Source organism: Prionailurus bengalensis, chromosome B4 (genome assembly GCF_016509475.1).
Source record: "Prionailurus bengalensis isolate Pbe53 chromosome B4, Fcat_Pben_1.1_paternal_pri, whole genome shotgun sequence".
Classification (NCBI taxonomy): Eukaryota; Metazoa; Chordata; class Mammalia; order Carnivora; family Felidae; genus Prionailurus; species Prionailurus bengalensis.
The window spans coordinates 16,538,523-16,555,274 of NC_057358.1; the positions used below are offsets into that span (position 1 = coordinate 16,538,523).

Sequence of the window (16,752 nt, forward strand, 5' to 3'; positions counted from 1 at the left end):
GAGAGAGAGGGAGACACAGAATCTGAGACAGGCTCCAGGCTGTGAGCCATCAGCACAGAGCCCGATGCAGGGCTCGAGCTCATCAACCGCGAGATCATGACCTGAGCCAAAGTTGGGACACTCAACTGACTGGGCCAACCGGGCACCCCCAGACTTCATTATCATATTCTATTAGAGGAGCCTAGATTTACATTTGTGTGTGGCAAATTATCATAGTAATTGACTTCTAAACTTTTTGTTTTCCTATCTCCTGTGTTTTATCATGAACAAAACACCATATCATGAGTATTTTCATTTTATTGCCAACGCAGAAAATTCCTCATCTTGTCACATGAGGACATAGGCAGTAATAAGATGAGATCAAGTCTGGGAAGGAGTTCAGATACTTGGGAGGAGCTGCGGCTTGGGCATCGCATGTTCCGTTGACAGATGTCAACTCCGGAGAAGCCAAAAGGAGCAGGTGTTCTGAATTGAGACTCTATTGAGTCCCAATTCCAAGAAATCAAACCAGCAGAAACGAGAAACCCAGCCGAGGAACCCGGCTAAGGTTCAAAGTGGCACCAAATTAGGAGCCCAGACGGATTAGAGGCAGGAGGTCTCTCGCAAGTGTGGGACGAGAACAGAGATGGGAGCGAGGCAGGGGAAAATAATCTTTCAAGGCAAACGTCCATTGTAAGCCCTAAATTGATGGTCCTAGAACTGACCTCAGAATGTAAGTGGTGCTAACCCCACAGGGGTGTTGAGGACAGTAAATAGAATATGGCTTGTGAAAATGTTTTGTAAACTGTGGAAGGACTCTGCTAGTGGCACTTTTATTCCTTTGCTGTATTTCACTGATGGTTTGGTCAAAAATAATGAGCTAATTTAGTCAGACCCTCAAACATCTGCAATACTACTGGCTCATTTTGAAAGACCACTTAAGTAGGAGGAATTTAGTAACACTCCAGAAGTAGTGTTTGATATTTAGGTCATAAAATCAAAAGTCAGTTCTTTTCATTAGTCTATTCTTAAAAAGAGAAACAAAAAAGAAAACGCTTTACATGAATTCAGTTTTGATGTAAGGGGAAAAAATATGCTTACCAGATCCTTTTTTTCTCCTCCTCCTCCTCCTCCTCCTCCTCCTCCTCCTCCTCCTTTTTGGCAAGAGGAAGTTCACTTTTGCCAGCTAGCAGCTCTGTACTATAAGTATAAGCCATCTCCACATACTAATTTAACTCATCAGCCCCAAATTACGAGAATAAAACAACACCGTTTATGTAGTTATTCTCATAAATATCCCCTCAAATGGTATAAGAACTTGCATTTATTTAACCTTTACTGCAAACTTGACACATTGTTACACTTACAGGTACATTTTTGCATCTTTTTGTTATGCAAAGGCTATCTTGAGTATGCCAATAAAATGAAAGTTAAAACTATATAATAGATACTAACTTACCTCTAGATGCTAGATCTCTAAGTTACCTATTGTTGTAAGGGAAAACAAAACAAAACAAAACAAAAGTCTTCTCTAGTAGGGCTATCCAGAAAGCACTTCGTTCAAAAATTTACTGGATATAAAAGCAAACACTTCCTAAAATAAAATCAGTTATTTTCAAAAAACCTCCCTAATGTTAGAATTCGAATAGAGTTTCCTCTATCTCAAAAAGAGCAGGGGTGAATCAGACTTCAAAATTCTATTCCGGGGAACACATGCACCTAATTTTATAGCTTATTATATTCATATCTAACTTTTCTTTTCTCAGATGGATATTATTTCTTTCTCGGTTATTTAATTTTTATGTTTACTCCACTACCCTTTGTGTGCATTTAAGGCAGGCCTTTTCCTAACGCTATAGGAGTGAACTCACAGGTCTTGAGGATTTCCAGCTGATTGCTGGGGGCCATGCGACTGGCCCTTCCCCCCTGTCTCTCTCTCTCTCTAGCTTCATGGACCCCCTACCCCCTTCAAGGGAGCTGAGCTGTCTCAGGCAGAATTCATATCACCCCTCCTCCCAGAATCAGTTTTACGGAGGAGACATTAGGAATTTTGACCTAAACTATTCTTTGTCACGTGTATCCCCTTAAACATCTTTTCTTTCTTTCTTTTTTTTTTTTTTAAACAGACACGAGGCAATTTTTAATATATAATGAAGATCACAAGCGCTGCGTGGAAGCATTAAGTCCCAGCGCGGTCCAAACAGCCGTTTGTAATCAAGACAACGAAGCACAGAAGTTCCGATGGGTGTCTGACTCGCGGATTATGAGTGTGGCGTTTAAATTATGTCTGGGGGTACCATCAAAGACGGACTGGGTTGCTGTCACTCTGTATGCCTGTGATCCGAAGAGCGAATTTCAGAAATGGGAGTGCAAAAATGACACGCTTTTGGGGATCAAGGGAGAAGATTTATTTTTTAACTATGGCAACAAACAAGAAAAGAATGTTATGCTTTACAAGGGCTCCGGCTTATGGAGCAGGTGGAAAATCTATGGAACCACAGATGATTTATGCGCCAGGGGTTATGAAGGTAGGAAGCATGGACCGTCTTGCCTTGCTTCTGTCATATTTTTCTCATCTTCTTAGTTGGAACCTAATTGGAGAAAATAGGCATATTCTTATTTAATCTGTGGTAGAATTAGTAACTGATGATGTTTGCATTTTGAACTATCTTCTATGAAAACCTGACAGTGAATACATGGTAAAAAGTCCTGAATGATGCTTTAGCAATTTATAATTAATGGAAAGACTGGTTTTTTTTTTTAAGAAAAGGCTTTTATGTGAGGTTGGTTCCCTAAGCTCTTGAAGGTTAAATAAAACCAGAGTATCTCATTTTCTGTGATCTTGGCCAAATTTCATTCCTCTGGTGGCTGTGCACAGAAACAACAAAACAAAGATAAAGCAGAACTTGAAGCCTTTTACAAAGCTTTCTTGAGTCAGATGATGTTATCACCACATTCCAGGTTTGGACACTTGATTATTTGGGAGTGTTATCTACAACAACCTCAAGGTCAGAGGAAGAGCCTGCCTTTTGGGATAAGAGATTACCTGTTTCCAAAATTACTATGTTACTGGGGCTGCAAAGATTGCTTGAACCTGGTTATCATAGCTAATCAGAGCACCAGAGTTCAGTCTTTGTGAGGCCGTAACATGTCAACTTTCCATTTGCCTTCTTCTTTTTTGAAATTTTAAAATGTTTATTTATTTTTAAGAGAGAGAGGTGGGGGGGGCGGGCGAGGGACAGAGAGAGAGGGAGACACGGAATCTGAAGCCAACTCCAGGCTCTGAGCTGTCAACACAGAGCTCGATGTGGGGCTCAAACTCAGGAACTGTGAGATCATGAGCTGAGCTGAAGTCAGACGCTTAACTGAACCACCCAGGTGCCCCATCCATTTTCCTTCTTTATAAAGAAGTGGGAGAGCAGACAGAGAGAGAAAGTGTTCAGAAAGAGACTATTCGGGAGCATTTATTGAACATAATGAAGGTTTAGAAGTCATAGGAGAGATAACATTTCAAGAGAAACTTGGTTGAAAACTATAGCCGGGCAAGAGTGAACCAAAGTTGAATGAGTTTAATTCCACAGATCGTAAAATAGTCCCGAGGGATTCAAAACACGAAGATTGGTGCTAAGACATGGGACTTCTTATTTCATTTAAAAATACATCACTGGAGGGGTGCCTGGGTGGCTTAGTTGGTTGGACACCGGACTTTGGCTCGGGTCATGATCTCATGGTTCCTGGGCTCGAGCTCCGCATCAGGCTCTGTGCTGATAGCTCAGAGCCTGGAGCCTGCTTTGGATTCTGTGAGACAAGTATACAGAGGGTTTAGCATAGTGGTTCTCAAACTTTAAATATGCTTAAGAATCACCAGGAAAGCTTGTTACAAGTGAAGATACCAAGGTTCCCCTCCTACCCGGACTCTAAATCAGCACATGAGGGGAAAGTCCAAGAATCTATTGAATTATTTTTATGAACAGCTGGGTGCTTGGATGAAGATGGTCCATTGACCACACTTGCTGCTCTCCAAGTCTTTCTCAATACTTAAGATATTCCTGCTGGAAGATCTAGGCTTTCAGAGTGATCTTGGTATCTGCTCACTGTAGAGTACACATTTATCTGAAGACAATACAGAGGGGGTATATGTAGAGCCTGTCTCTCTAAAGAAAACCTGGAGGAGACAACTGGCCGAGGTCAGGGACTATTTTAGAATAACAGAATCAGAATTACAGACTTAGAAGAATCTAAGTGTTGTCTGGGAGTTTGGACCACAGTGGAAGAGAAACTGACTGCAATGACATGGCTTGCCAGTGAAAGTGGCTGGACTGGAATGTGGTTCTTTTGGCTTCGTCAGGGCGTTGTTACATACATCAGGTTTGGGGCGCCTGGGTGGCTCAGTTGTTTAAGCGACCGACTTCAGCACAGGTCATGATCTCGCAGTTTGTGAGTTCGAGCCCCGCGTCGGGCTCTGTGCTGACAGCTCAGAGCCTAGAGCCTACCTCAGATTCTATGTCTCCCCCTCTCTCTACCCCTCCCCTGCTCACCCTCTGTGTCTCTCTCTCAATAATAAATAAACGTTAAAAAAAATTAAAAAAAAAATACATCAGGTTAGTCCTGAAAAGCCCATTTCTGATTGATATCTATAAATCCAGCGTCGACAATTTCTTGGCTAATTTAATGAACAGTACAACTAGCCCTGAGGTGGTCTTAACAGATTTTCCTCATACGAAGGAACAGGAACCCCAGTGGTTACGAGTGGCATAATCATATCTAAATCTAGCCTGTCCCCTATATGAGATATGATTTGAAAAACTAGTCCTGTAACTTAGTGGCACAAAAGCCAGAATTGCGTTTTGAAGTGGCTAACTACTAGCTAATTGGCAAAAAAGTAATTTTGAGGTAAATGAAAATAAACCTGGCTTTGTCAGGAGGACAGGATAAGTGCAGTAAGGGGGAAGGAAAGAGGGTAAGGAACTTAACATGCGTTTTGATTTTAAGATATGTTGGGTATTGTGCTACATGTTTTACAAACTTTATATTGTCTAAATGAATTTTGAGATGTCTTTTTTTAAAGTTTATTTATTGACAGAGAGAGAGAGAGAGAGAGAGAGAGAGAACAAGCAGGGGAGGGGCAGAGAGAGAGGGAGAGAGAGAGAATCCTAAGCAGGTTCCGTGCCGTCAGTGTGGAGACTGAAGTTGGGCTTGAACCCACAAACTGTGAGATCATGACCTGATCAAGAGTCAGATGCTTAACCGACTGAGCCACCCAGGTGCCCTGAGATATCTTTTAAGAACTGTTGAAAGGCATAGGATCTGCAAAACTTAATTAGGAAAAGAGTATTTTAATCTAGGACAAATTCTGAATATCAGCTGGTGGCAAGAGGCTAAGTACGTTGCTATAGAAGGTTGTTATTTCCCCAAATTGTTATTTCCTCTGTCTCTTTTGTTTGAATTCAATTTTAAGAAAGCAGATATTAATCGTAAATGGTTTTCGGTGCTTTCTTTCCGTGATGTGGATTAGAGAGTTATGCCCAACTTCCGACTCTTTCTCAGAGTTGTTCAGGGACTCCAGTGGAGGCTGGCTTGACAGGATTTAAGTAGGCGGGGATTTAAGTTTTGACTGTGCGTTTGAGTTACACAGCTATAAGGCTATTTTCTAATCTAGAGATTCAATAGTTCTGTGATTCCTAGCAAGAGGAAGGATGGGCTTTTCCCTGTTTTGGAGGAAATGCAGAAGTCCAAGCAGGTGTCAGTATAGCTGACTACTTTTGCCTCACGTGAGGCAGGAGGCAAATCTGTCCTAAAAGACAGTGGAAATGAAGTGGTCCTAGAATTGTTTCTGATAGAGACTGCTGTGTGTACTCAGAAAAAGACTGGGGTAGAGACAGAAGGGAAAGAAAAAGGGATTCCCCGGGTGGGGACCTCAGGTGTGATCTTCTTTCAGCATCCTTCTTATCGGAAAGTCAACCTTGAGAAGATTGACTGACATTCTAAGTGCACATCGATATGTCTCTTCTAGACATGTACACGCTGCTGGGCAATGCCAATGGGGCAACCTGTGCATTTCCATTCAAGTTTGAAAACAAGTGGTATGCAGATTGCACGAGTGCTGGGCGATCAGATGGATGGCTCTGGTGTGGAACCACCCCAGATTATGACACAGACAAGCTATTTGGATATTGTCCATTGAAATGTAAGTAACGTTCCCACCAAGAAAATTTGACACATTTCCCACGTCAGCGTAACGAGCACGTTGCGTTTGTTGAGAACGTTTTCCCTTCCAAAGTTCTTTCCCACTTATTATCTCGTCACCCTCCACCACACCCCTGTACGGGTGTCATTGTTCCCGTTTTATAATGGAGAAAGTGATCCATATTGGCTGAAGACCAGAACACAGATCTTCTGACTCTCAGCCCTGGGCTGCATCACATGATCTCTTTATTTCCACCAACTGCTTCTTTCCTTCACCTTCTCCTGTTCGTGTAGGTTATTTGCTAAGACTTTAGGGCAAATTATACTGTACACGTTGCAATGTCTACTTAAAACTGCCCTCCCAGGGATTTGCCTTTATTAAACGATAGCCCCAAAATAAAACTTAATGCCATGAGCATGTCGTCTGGTGGAGACAGAGACATGTGAGGGGCTCCTCACTTTTGTGTCTCCGTTCTGTGAAAATGATAGTAGTGAATAGTAATGACAGTAACTTTAATTTCATTTAAAAAGAGTATCATTTAATTCAACATAGCTATGAATCAAATGGAAGAGGATTATTTTCATGCTCAAAGGATTTTTAAAAAAGAAAACGTAAGTATTATCGCAAGAATACAAAAACAAGTGGCTTTGCATGATATTGATGGGAAGCAGCCAGAACATGAGTCCTGGGTAGTCTTTCCATACTCAAGAATCTGTAAAGAAACAGGGGAGCAGGTTTAGGTGGGATGGGGGAAGGGCCTCAAGTGGGGAGGCGGGGCTGGGGCTGACGGAGCCAGTGAGCGAGGGGTTCTTTGCTCCACTTTCCCTTTACCCCACCTCCTCTGTCTCCTGCTAGCTACCCCCTTCCTTTTTACTCCCTAAATGTCTTACTCCCTGCCCCCCTTGCTCCTTCAGGCTTTCTGAGTGGCAGTAGCTCCCATTCTATGCTGTTACCCAGAACTCTTCCTCCTGCTGGCCTGCAAAGGGGTGGGATCCGGGGTAGAATCTGGGTACACTAGCGGCCTGGCATGGCCGTAAGCCCACATCAGCTGCAAGAGCATTGCTTACAGCTGAAGTTTGGGGACCATGCGCCCACCCAACGATCGCATTATTCTGAGCAATATGGGGAAGTCAGTCACAAAAAAATATTGTAGTTTCTCAAGTTAGAGCCAGAATTCTAAGAAAAATGCTTGCTTATCTCTCTCGATACACAATCCCACTTAAAATGAATGTGATTTCTCAGCCTCGCATATTATAATCCTCGACTGGGTGCAGTCCCTATGTCCTGGGTGAATATCGACAAAAACTCACAGGCTTCCCATTCAGAGTGACACTGCTCTCCTGTTCTTGGGGGGAAGTAACTGTATTCACGTCTCTTAGAACCACTTTAGAGGTTTGATTCCCATGAAAGGTTTATAGATGTCTGATCTCTGTATTAGAAGTGTTTTCGTCTGAATCGAGCTATTTTTTTCCCCTAAGATAAAGCAAGACTTGTTTTCCAAAGGTAAGGAGCGTCTCTCACCTTTACTTAGTAGGAATGGTATTTTCTAAATCTGTTATCATGGAGTCTCTTGGGGATGTAGATTTCCCAGATCTGACTACAGCATCTTGGACTTCAGTGGTATTGATGAAGGAGTTGTTAGATGTATGTATGATTTAATCAATCGTTAAATGGAAGACAGATGGTTAATCACTAATCACACACACATGAAAAAAACCCCACAAAAACCTCACAACCTTGGGATAGATGTGTGTTGGATGGGCGTCCTGAGTATTCTCTCGCGTCCTTGTAATTTATGCCTTCAAAACCTATGCATATATCTTTTTTCTTGTTCAGTGTAAAAATAAGATAACTCTAGGAAATGAAAGTGTCTGATTTCAACACGCATTCAACCCGTAAAGCACATTTTAGGCATCCCATGCCTTTCTTAAAGGGCTTTGCAATTTCCCAGTCTACTTCACTTTCCTTGCTTTGCGTTCCTTCCAAAAGAACATTTGATTTTACGTTAGCCTTAATTTAAACCTTAAGGTTAAGGTTTAATACAGGAAGATGAGGTACTGGCTTGTGACCTCGTGACACTTTCATATGTGCTCTTCTTCCTTGTCCATCGCATTGTTTATTACAGTGTTTCCCTTCTGTTTAGACATCTATTTTAAAGCATCGTGAGAACCGGAAAAGGAAAAGACCCTTTCTCTCGATCCTCCGTAGCTTGCAACTTGAGCTTGCTTCATCGTTTGTGCTGGTTCACTGCGGGAATTTGAACGTGAGGGGGGATGTAGTGTCAGGAAACCTATGCAAGCAGTGAGAAATAGATTTCAATTCCTTGACCTCAAGAGCCAAACATACTTTCTTTTAAATGAAGAGTCATACTGCATTCCCTTCTTTGGTTATGTATATCCCCAGACATGAAAATAACACACACACCCCCCACTTTCTTTGGATGTCTCACATTTTCTACCGTATCAGGCCTCCAAATTTCTAAAAATAGGGGTTTAAAACATCTCCATCTTCAGATGAACTCCAAACCAGTCTGATTCGAATGGTCTCGCTTACGTGGACAAGACTCCATTTGGATATGGAACTATGGAACTACGTGATCATTTAAATTTAACGTCACCAATTCAAATTTATTTTATTTTATGTATCTTTTTGAAGTGTATTTATTTACTTCCTTCCTTATTTATTTTTGAGAGAGAGAAAGAGAGAGAGAGAGAGGGAATCCCAAGCAGGCTCTACACGGTCAACGCAGAGCCCAGTGTCGGGCTCGAGCCTATAAACTCCAAGATCATGACCTGAGTCAAAATCAAGAGTCGGACACTCAACCAACTGAGCCAATCAGGCGCCCCTCCAATTTATTTTTATCTAAATATATAATAATTTTATAATGAAAGCTTCTTAGAAATTTCTGTGTTGTTGCCTGAATGGAATTTTGATATATTTTTCTTCCTCTTTGGTGTGCAAAGGAACCCCAAGTTTCATGTCATACTCTGTGGTATGCGTATGAAAAAGGTCACTTCCTTGTCACATACAAAGATTCATGGCAGCATAGGGCTACATGCTTATTGGAAACTGGCCGACGTCGTGGCAGGTTGAACACCTCTTAGAAAATTTGAGAAGTTACATAATTCCTTCTCTTTCTTACAAACAAGTGAAGAAATTATTACTGCCTATGATTTGTAGGTAGAAATTTGTATTATTAAAAAGACAAGAGGGAAAGTTTCATAACATGAAGCACACAGAAATATTTCATTTGTTGACTAATTTCCCCAACATCTTATATGTAACACACTGTAAACAATATTTATCTCTGTTGACCTTCCATAAGGTATAACTAAGTTTATAGAGTATATTGGGAATCATAAAATAACAAAGGAAAAAATAAGCTACAAGTATTATTTTTTGCCCTGAAGGAAGAAAAATTAACAATCTGCATCTATTATTGCCTGGAGCTGCCTCGATTTAATATATCCTAGAGATAGGAAAATGAGACTTGAGGGGTTTGCAATTTAAGGACAAACCACTAGTGAGGTGACATTGCCTGAACGCACGTCCAGGTCAGCCTGGCGGTGGCATCCATGACTTTGCCTTCTAATGCCTGTGACTTTGGTCTAAAAAGACCCAACTAGGACGTGCAGGCAGAATATCCACTTGCTGAGAAAAGACATATATTTTCTTTTTTCCTTATATGTTTTTTTCTAGATTAAGGAGTGTGGGCCGGCATCTCTATTCTTGCTTAGTATTTGCAATTGCCCCACTCCCCAACTCACCTGATCCCAAACCTCCTGATGGACAAGTAGGGAGATGATGCCTCTCTTTCCTTGCTTAGGCATATGACAAAAATTGGATGTGGCTCATCTTTTGAAAACTCCCCTCTTCATTAAGGGAGTGAAGAAAATCTCATAGGCACTTTAAGGAGAAGGGAAGAAAGGAAAAGAAATAAGCTGCAGGAAATAATGCTACTATTAGAATTGTGTACAAAACATTGTTCCCTGAAAGTCTTTTCTCCGCCTAATGCAGCCAATTCCATTGGACTTCTTTTACAGTTGAGGGCAGTGAAAGCTTATGGAACAAAGACCCGTTGACTGGCATTTCCTACCAGATAAACTCCAAATCGGCTTTAACTTGGCATCAGGCAAGGAGGAGCTGCCAACAACAAAGCGCCGAGCTCTTGAGTATCACGGAAATCCACGAGCAAACGTACCTGACAGGTAATGGCAGGAAAAGAAAAGGAAGTTGTAAGTAAGTTCATGATGGTTCCGCTTCTATCCGCTGGAGCCTAAGAGCAGCCAGCATAGGGGATTATAGACGGACATCATGATGGAGTCAGTCCTGAACAGGTGCCATCCCAGGGTATGACCCACTGGCCCCCGGGATGGCAAATGGCTTTTGTTTCCTCAGCCAACCCTCTTCCATCCGTTGCGAGAGTCTCTCTAGAACCTGCGTTGAGAAGGATTCCGAGAGTTAATCTGGGTTCAGAGTAGAAGACGTCTCTGTCGCTAGGGGATGTTCTTGGACACAGTAGGGCTGCTATGCTGGTCAAACGTTCCAGGTCCAACCTGAAGCCCAAGGTTTTCTGTCAGCATCATGGCATTCAAAAGGATAAAATGAAGTAAACGCTCCCGCCACAAGCAGGGACCAGTCAAGAGCCGCTCTGAAACCCTATGTCCTTTTTGCTTCCTGTCTCTCAAAATCCCTGACCGTACTGGTTTTCAGGCCTTATTGGCATTCTTTCCTCAAGGTGTTTGCTTTTGAAGCATTTGTTCTTGTAGGATTATGAAGATGAAAAGAGCCATTGTTTGCTTGAGATGAAAGTATTTGTTCTAGCTTCTGAGACCCACACTTGGGGAACAGAGAGAGATTAGGAGCGGAAAGGAGTGGGGAGAATAAGCATCCTCAATCCCCTGTTCCAGAATCCCCTCCCTCCAGGTCCCCCTTTCTCTGCTACCGGATTAATATATCCCTGAGCCTATGACTCCTGTGTTCGAAAAGCCCTTAGTGACTTCTTATTTTCTACCAAGTAATTAACAAAACACCTTTGCCTGGCATTCAAAGGCTGTCATCTGCCCCCGACAGATGCATTTTGCAGTCTCGACAGAAGGGTTTGGGTTTCTCATCTTTTTTTTTTTTTTAAGTTTTTTTTTTTTTTTATTGTTTATTTATTTTTGAGAGAGAGACAGAGTGGGAGCAGGGAGGGGCAGACAGAGAGGGAAACACAGAATCTGAAGCAGGCTCCAGGCTCTGAGCTGTCAGCACAGAGCCTGACACGGGGCTCGAACTCATGAACCGTGAGATCCTGACCTGAGCCGAAGTGGGATGCTTTAACCGACTTAGCCACCCAAGAGCCTCTGAGTTTCTCATCTTTATCTCGTACTTTCTCACCACCACATCTTTAAATCTCATGCCATTTCTCGTACCTGGAATTGCCAAAATTTTATACAGCTGAAATGCAATCTTATCCATTTCCATCTGCATTTCCTTTATTTGTTTAGTGCTTTTATTTATTCTTTAAAGTTTATTCATTTATTTTGAGGGAGTGAGAGAGTGAGCATGTGCACATGCATCGGGGAGGTGCAGAGAAAGAGAGAGAGGGAGAGAGAGAATCCCAGCAGGCTCCGTGTTGTCACCTCAGAGCCCAACTCGGGGCTCACACCCACAAACTGTGAGATCATGACCTGAGCCCATACCAAGAGTTGGACGCTTAACCAACTGAGCCACCCAGGTGCCCCTGTTTACTGCTTTTATAATAGCTACTTACCTATATGTCCCACTTCCCCTACAAGATTAGAAATACATTTATTTGTTATTTTTCATTCATTTATTCAACAAGGGAGCTGGTATCTGTGTGTGAGGTATTATGCTAGGTCATAGGGACACAATGGTGATCGAAGCCAGTCATGTCCTCTCTACATGGAGCTTAAAGTCCAGTGGGGAAAACAGACATAAGCAGCAGATAAATACACGTGCCACAGAAGTGCCACCAAGAAAGCAAACTGAACGCTATGTGGAGAATGGATTATACGAGCAAATGGCTGATATGAGGAATGTCTCATGAATATTTATGCCCCCCAAACCCCAAAGAGATTCACACAGAACCTTCCAAGGAAGAGAGTCTCAATGAATGTCTGGTGACTGACAAATGATGGTGCAGCACACAAAAAAAATAATTATCTAGAAATCCAGCCTCGTGCTTGGATGGGCGGTCAGCTTACGGCAAGGAGACAGTAAGTTCGGTGGTTCTTAAATGTGAAGTTGCTTAAATCACCGGGGAACTTTGTTAAAACAAAGACGTGTGGGCACAAACTCCAGCGACGCTGGATCAGTAGGTGGGGCCCAGGAATCGGCATATTATCAACCATCCAGCTGATTCTGGGGCATATTCACGAGACTGACAACAGAAAAGCAATCTGACCTCGCTGTGTATCCATAAGCTCAGAGAAGGAATCGTGCCTCAGTCTGCTCAGTTATTCGGTTTTGTGTTGGTTTGGGGGGCCTTCCCCGTGTTGAGACATAGTATCAGAGTGATTAATACACCCATGCATAAAATTAAGGACAGAAAGCCCAGAAAGAGACACAGCTAATTTCACGTAGATGATCCAGGGAGAGAAGGGATGATTTAAGACAACCCTGGTGTTATCTGTGCACACTGGCGTGGGTGAGAGAACTCTCTCAGAGTTGAAATGGTTTCTGAGTCGGTGAGAGAAAGACAAATACCGTATGATCGAACTTGTATGTGGAATTTAAGAAACAAAACAAAAGAGCAAAGGGGAAAAGAGAGAGAGAGAGAAACCAAAGAAAGAGACTCTTAACCATGGAGAACACAATGATGATGGTTACCCGAGGGGAGGCGGGTGGGGGATGGGTGAAATAGGTGATGGGATTAAGGAAGGCGCTTGTGAGGAAAATTGGGTGAGGTATTCTGGAATTAAAATAACAACTTTACAAAGAAGTTGAAATGGTTTCAATTGGCTTTTTTTTTTTTTTTTTAGGGGAATCTGTGGGTTGTATTATCTTGACTCATCCGAGTTTTACTGGATTTTTGGCTTTCTGGAAGCCAAGGGACTGAACACAGGTTACTTTTTCACTGCCTTCCCCAGCTGCCTAGAGGAAAGGGGTAATGCTGGCGGGAGGGACAGCAGCTGTGGCAGGAAATGCTTTCCTAATCAGCCAGAGCTATTAATGTGTCCCTCAGGAGAGCCAACAAGCCTGAAGAGATTCAGAGGCTCAGTTCACCTCAGATACTTGTTTGAATCTTATCCAAGCCTCCGGAATTTTAGTCAGCAAATTTTAACTGAAATCTGGATAAGAATGACTTCTCCAATGAAATTTGGAGTATTTCCTGCTTTTCTTTAAGTCAAAAATATCATGGATTGGGAGGAAAAAGTCTGAAGGGGAGTTCACAAAATAAACAGCATTTTGTTTTCTGGAGGGAAGATATTCACGACATTCAGGATTTATTGGGATGTATTGGGGGAAGAATCTGGAAAACAACGGTGTGAGTGAGGACTGTGATCTATTTGGGGCAACAGGTCACTAAAAACTAAACAAAACAAAACAAAAATACCCACAAATAGTTACACTCTTAAGGCTTATTCTATGTGAGGATTGTGAGCAGTAAATATAATTTTTTTTAAAAAAACAGTCTAAGTAGGGGCGCCTGGGTGGCTCAGTCGGTTGAGCGGCCGACTTCAGCTCAGGTCATGATCTCACGGTTTGTAGGTTCGAGCCCCGCGTCGGGCTCTGTGCTGACTGCTCAGAGCCTGGAACCTGCTTCCAAGTCTGTGTCTCGCTCTCTCTCTCTGCCCCTAGCCCACTTGCATTCTGTCTCTGTCTCTCTCAAAAGTAAATAAACATTCAAAACAAAACAAAACAAAACAGTCCAAGTCATTTTTATGACGCTCAGATCCAATTAGCTGTCATTTATTGATCGGCTCCTGTGTGCCAGACGCTGGGCTTTGTTTCTAAACCTCACACCTACCTCCTAAATGAATATTATTGTCTCTGCTTTATAGATGAAATAACAGACTAGGGGGGAGAAGGTTGAAACTTGCCTAGTGCCTCCTGTTCAGAAAATAGTTGCATTGGAACCAGGTACTGTCTTTCCATTTCACTCTGCCCGGGTCCTTCTCACAAAGTGAGCAAGGCTCTGGTGGTCCCCAAAGCACTACAGAGAACCCTAATTTAGGTGTGAACAGCTCCCTGTTTCAGTGAACTTAACCTAAACTAACAGTCTGATTTCCCTTTGCCTGCAGGGTTTACCGCTCTGCTTGGTGGCCCTTCTTACATCATTCACACACGTTGCATTATATCCTCACTTCCGTCTCTACCCCCAAAATGCTGGGACACTATGTAATCCTCAATGCCCGAACCAGAGTTCTAACCACATATGTGCAGGGTTAAGATTTGCAGAACCGAAATAAGATGTAGGAACTGAAAGCTGGCTCATTACCCTGATTGTTTTGGGGGCTGGCTGGAAAAAGAATTGGACCATGATACAGAAAAGATGAAAACAAAGTGTAACACTGGACACGAACACATCATCTATTATACCTAAGCGCAAAAGCAGGTGTATGACCGTTTCAGACTAGGGTGCAGAAAAATCAAGAATTGAAACGTTCAGCGTGAGGAAGTGATCCTCTGTGTAGTAACGCTAGCGAAGCCTTGGTCTCTCTATGAAATTACAAAAGCACATTCGAGAAAGAAATCTGTGGATGACGACCATCTTCTTTAAGTGACCTACTTAACACAAAATTTGAATTTTGTTTCTGAACACACTTCTTGCCGATCCTGATTCAATAAGGAGTTAAAATAATAGTCAGATAGCTTACAGTTATTGGGCACTTGTTACATGTTAGGCCCTGGTTTGAAAGGTATTTATTAATTTCGCTCTTGAAAATAAGCCTACCAGTACCTAGAGCAGGTGCGGGACGTCAGAGGATAGATAATTCCCTGAAGAAGCTATCACCTTTTCTCAGTATGCCAGACACAGCAATGTCAGATGAAAATCTACTTTACTTTTTCCTATAGGCAGTGAATTCTTTACAGTTTTGAAAAGTTACATATGCTTATATTCTTAACTAATAAATTGTTTACAACGCCAGAGGATTTGACTTCGGGAAATAGCTGTCTTTAACATTTGTGAAATGCTACTTTTGGCATCGTTTCCTCTAGCATACGCCTCTGTAGGTACAGAGAGAATTATTATTCAAGTCACTGCAATTGTAAATCATTTATGAAAAAAGTCATTCAGGGTTCAATAGTATTTCATGGAGTGATCATTAACATATAATGTAGTATCCAACCCTAGAAGGACATTTCTAAGGCACAGTCTGGTAGACGAGTATTTCCTCTTGACACATTATAAGTTACCTGTTAGGTAAATGAGGTAGGACACTATTTTTTAGTTGGTTTCTTCTTTAACTTACCCTAAAGTGATCTAAGCAATCATATGGTACTCAAAACAGTTTTAATAACTGTATTTTTACTATACACAAAACATAATTACTAAACTAAAAGGAAGCCATTGATAAGATGACTAATTATAAAATTGATTTAATATGAGTACATTTTTCTCGCTTTATTATTATGTTTTAAGTGAAAGCAGTCATATTTGGTGCCACTCATCCCAAAGATTTAAGACTAAAGAAATATAAAGACTTCCCCTTTTGATAATGTCGTCTCCTTGGTATAGTTTACAGTAAACATTTCTAGTTTTTGGTAAGATTTCAACTTTGGAGAACCGAAAGTCGAGTCTTCGCAGGTGACAAGAGTGAGTTCTGGCATGGGCTGTTGTTTGGGAAGGAAGGACACGTATCAGAAATATCTGTCTAGGTCATTATTGTGTATTTAAAGGTGTCCTAACATTTAGAGTTATCTAGAAAGGGTAATATATCTAGAAGGGGTAGTAACTCACAGGTAAGTTTAATTCAAACAGGAATTGAATCCACTGGAGAAACCACACTGAACCCTAGGTTCCAATCCTAATCCACTAATCCTCCCCGAGTGTCTTAATCTCTCCGTCTCTATGTTCTCCCTCTGTAAAATGAAGGAATTGGGCTAGATACCTCCCAAGGTACATAAAGTACCAGCATACAAGAGCTGTGCTAACTCAAACTTTGTTTCCAGAACGCTTGATATAAATGAGTGAATCTGCATTAATCTTCACTGATTTTTACATTCCAGAGTTTAATTTCATCCCGCTGTTATTTTCTCATTTATTTAAAGAAATCATACAATAGGGTTTACTTTTCAGTAAGTAACTCCAGTATTGAATTCAGTTCGGTTTGTTAAGCCTCAGTCCACCTAATCACAACCTAATCAATGTCCTCAAGTGGGTATTTTCACCTCCCTTTGCAAGTACCTCTCCGCCAGATGCTAAGTCAACTGAGTGCAACGTTCAGGTCACATGACCTCTAAGACAGCCATTTGCACTCTTATGGAAGTGGGTGTAATAAATGTGAGATATGATTATTTGCCACTGAGTCGCTGTAACTTCCATTCACTTGAATTGGTCACACGAATGTGTGCCTATATTAAGCTAATGAAAAATTGGGGAAAATGGTAGCGACTGTCGGAGAGCTCAGCTGGTT

General features: G+C 41.8%; 1 protein-coding gene across 1 annotated transcript in view; it reads left to right on the plus strand.

Annotated features, from left to right (window-relative positions):
- MRC1 (mannose receptor C-type 1) overlaps positions 1-16,752 on the plus strand; it is a 98,347-nt gene that overhangs the window by 11,630 nt on the left and 69,965 nt on the right. The window contains exons 2-4 of the mRNA XM_043564788.1: positions 2,106-2,507; positions 5,993-6,166; positions 10,210-10,374. Coding sequence (XP_043420723.1) covers positions 2,106-2,507; positions 5,993-6,166; positions 10,210-10,374 — 741 coding nt within the window. The remainder of the gene's footprint in view (positions 1-2,105; positions 2,508-5,992; positions 6,167-10,209; positions 10,375-16,752) is intronic.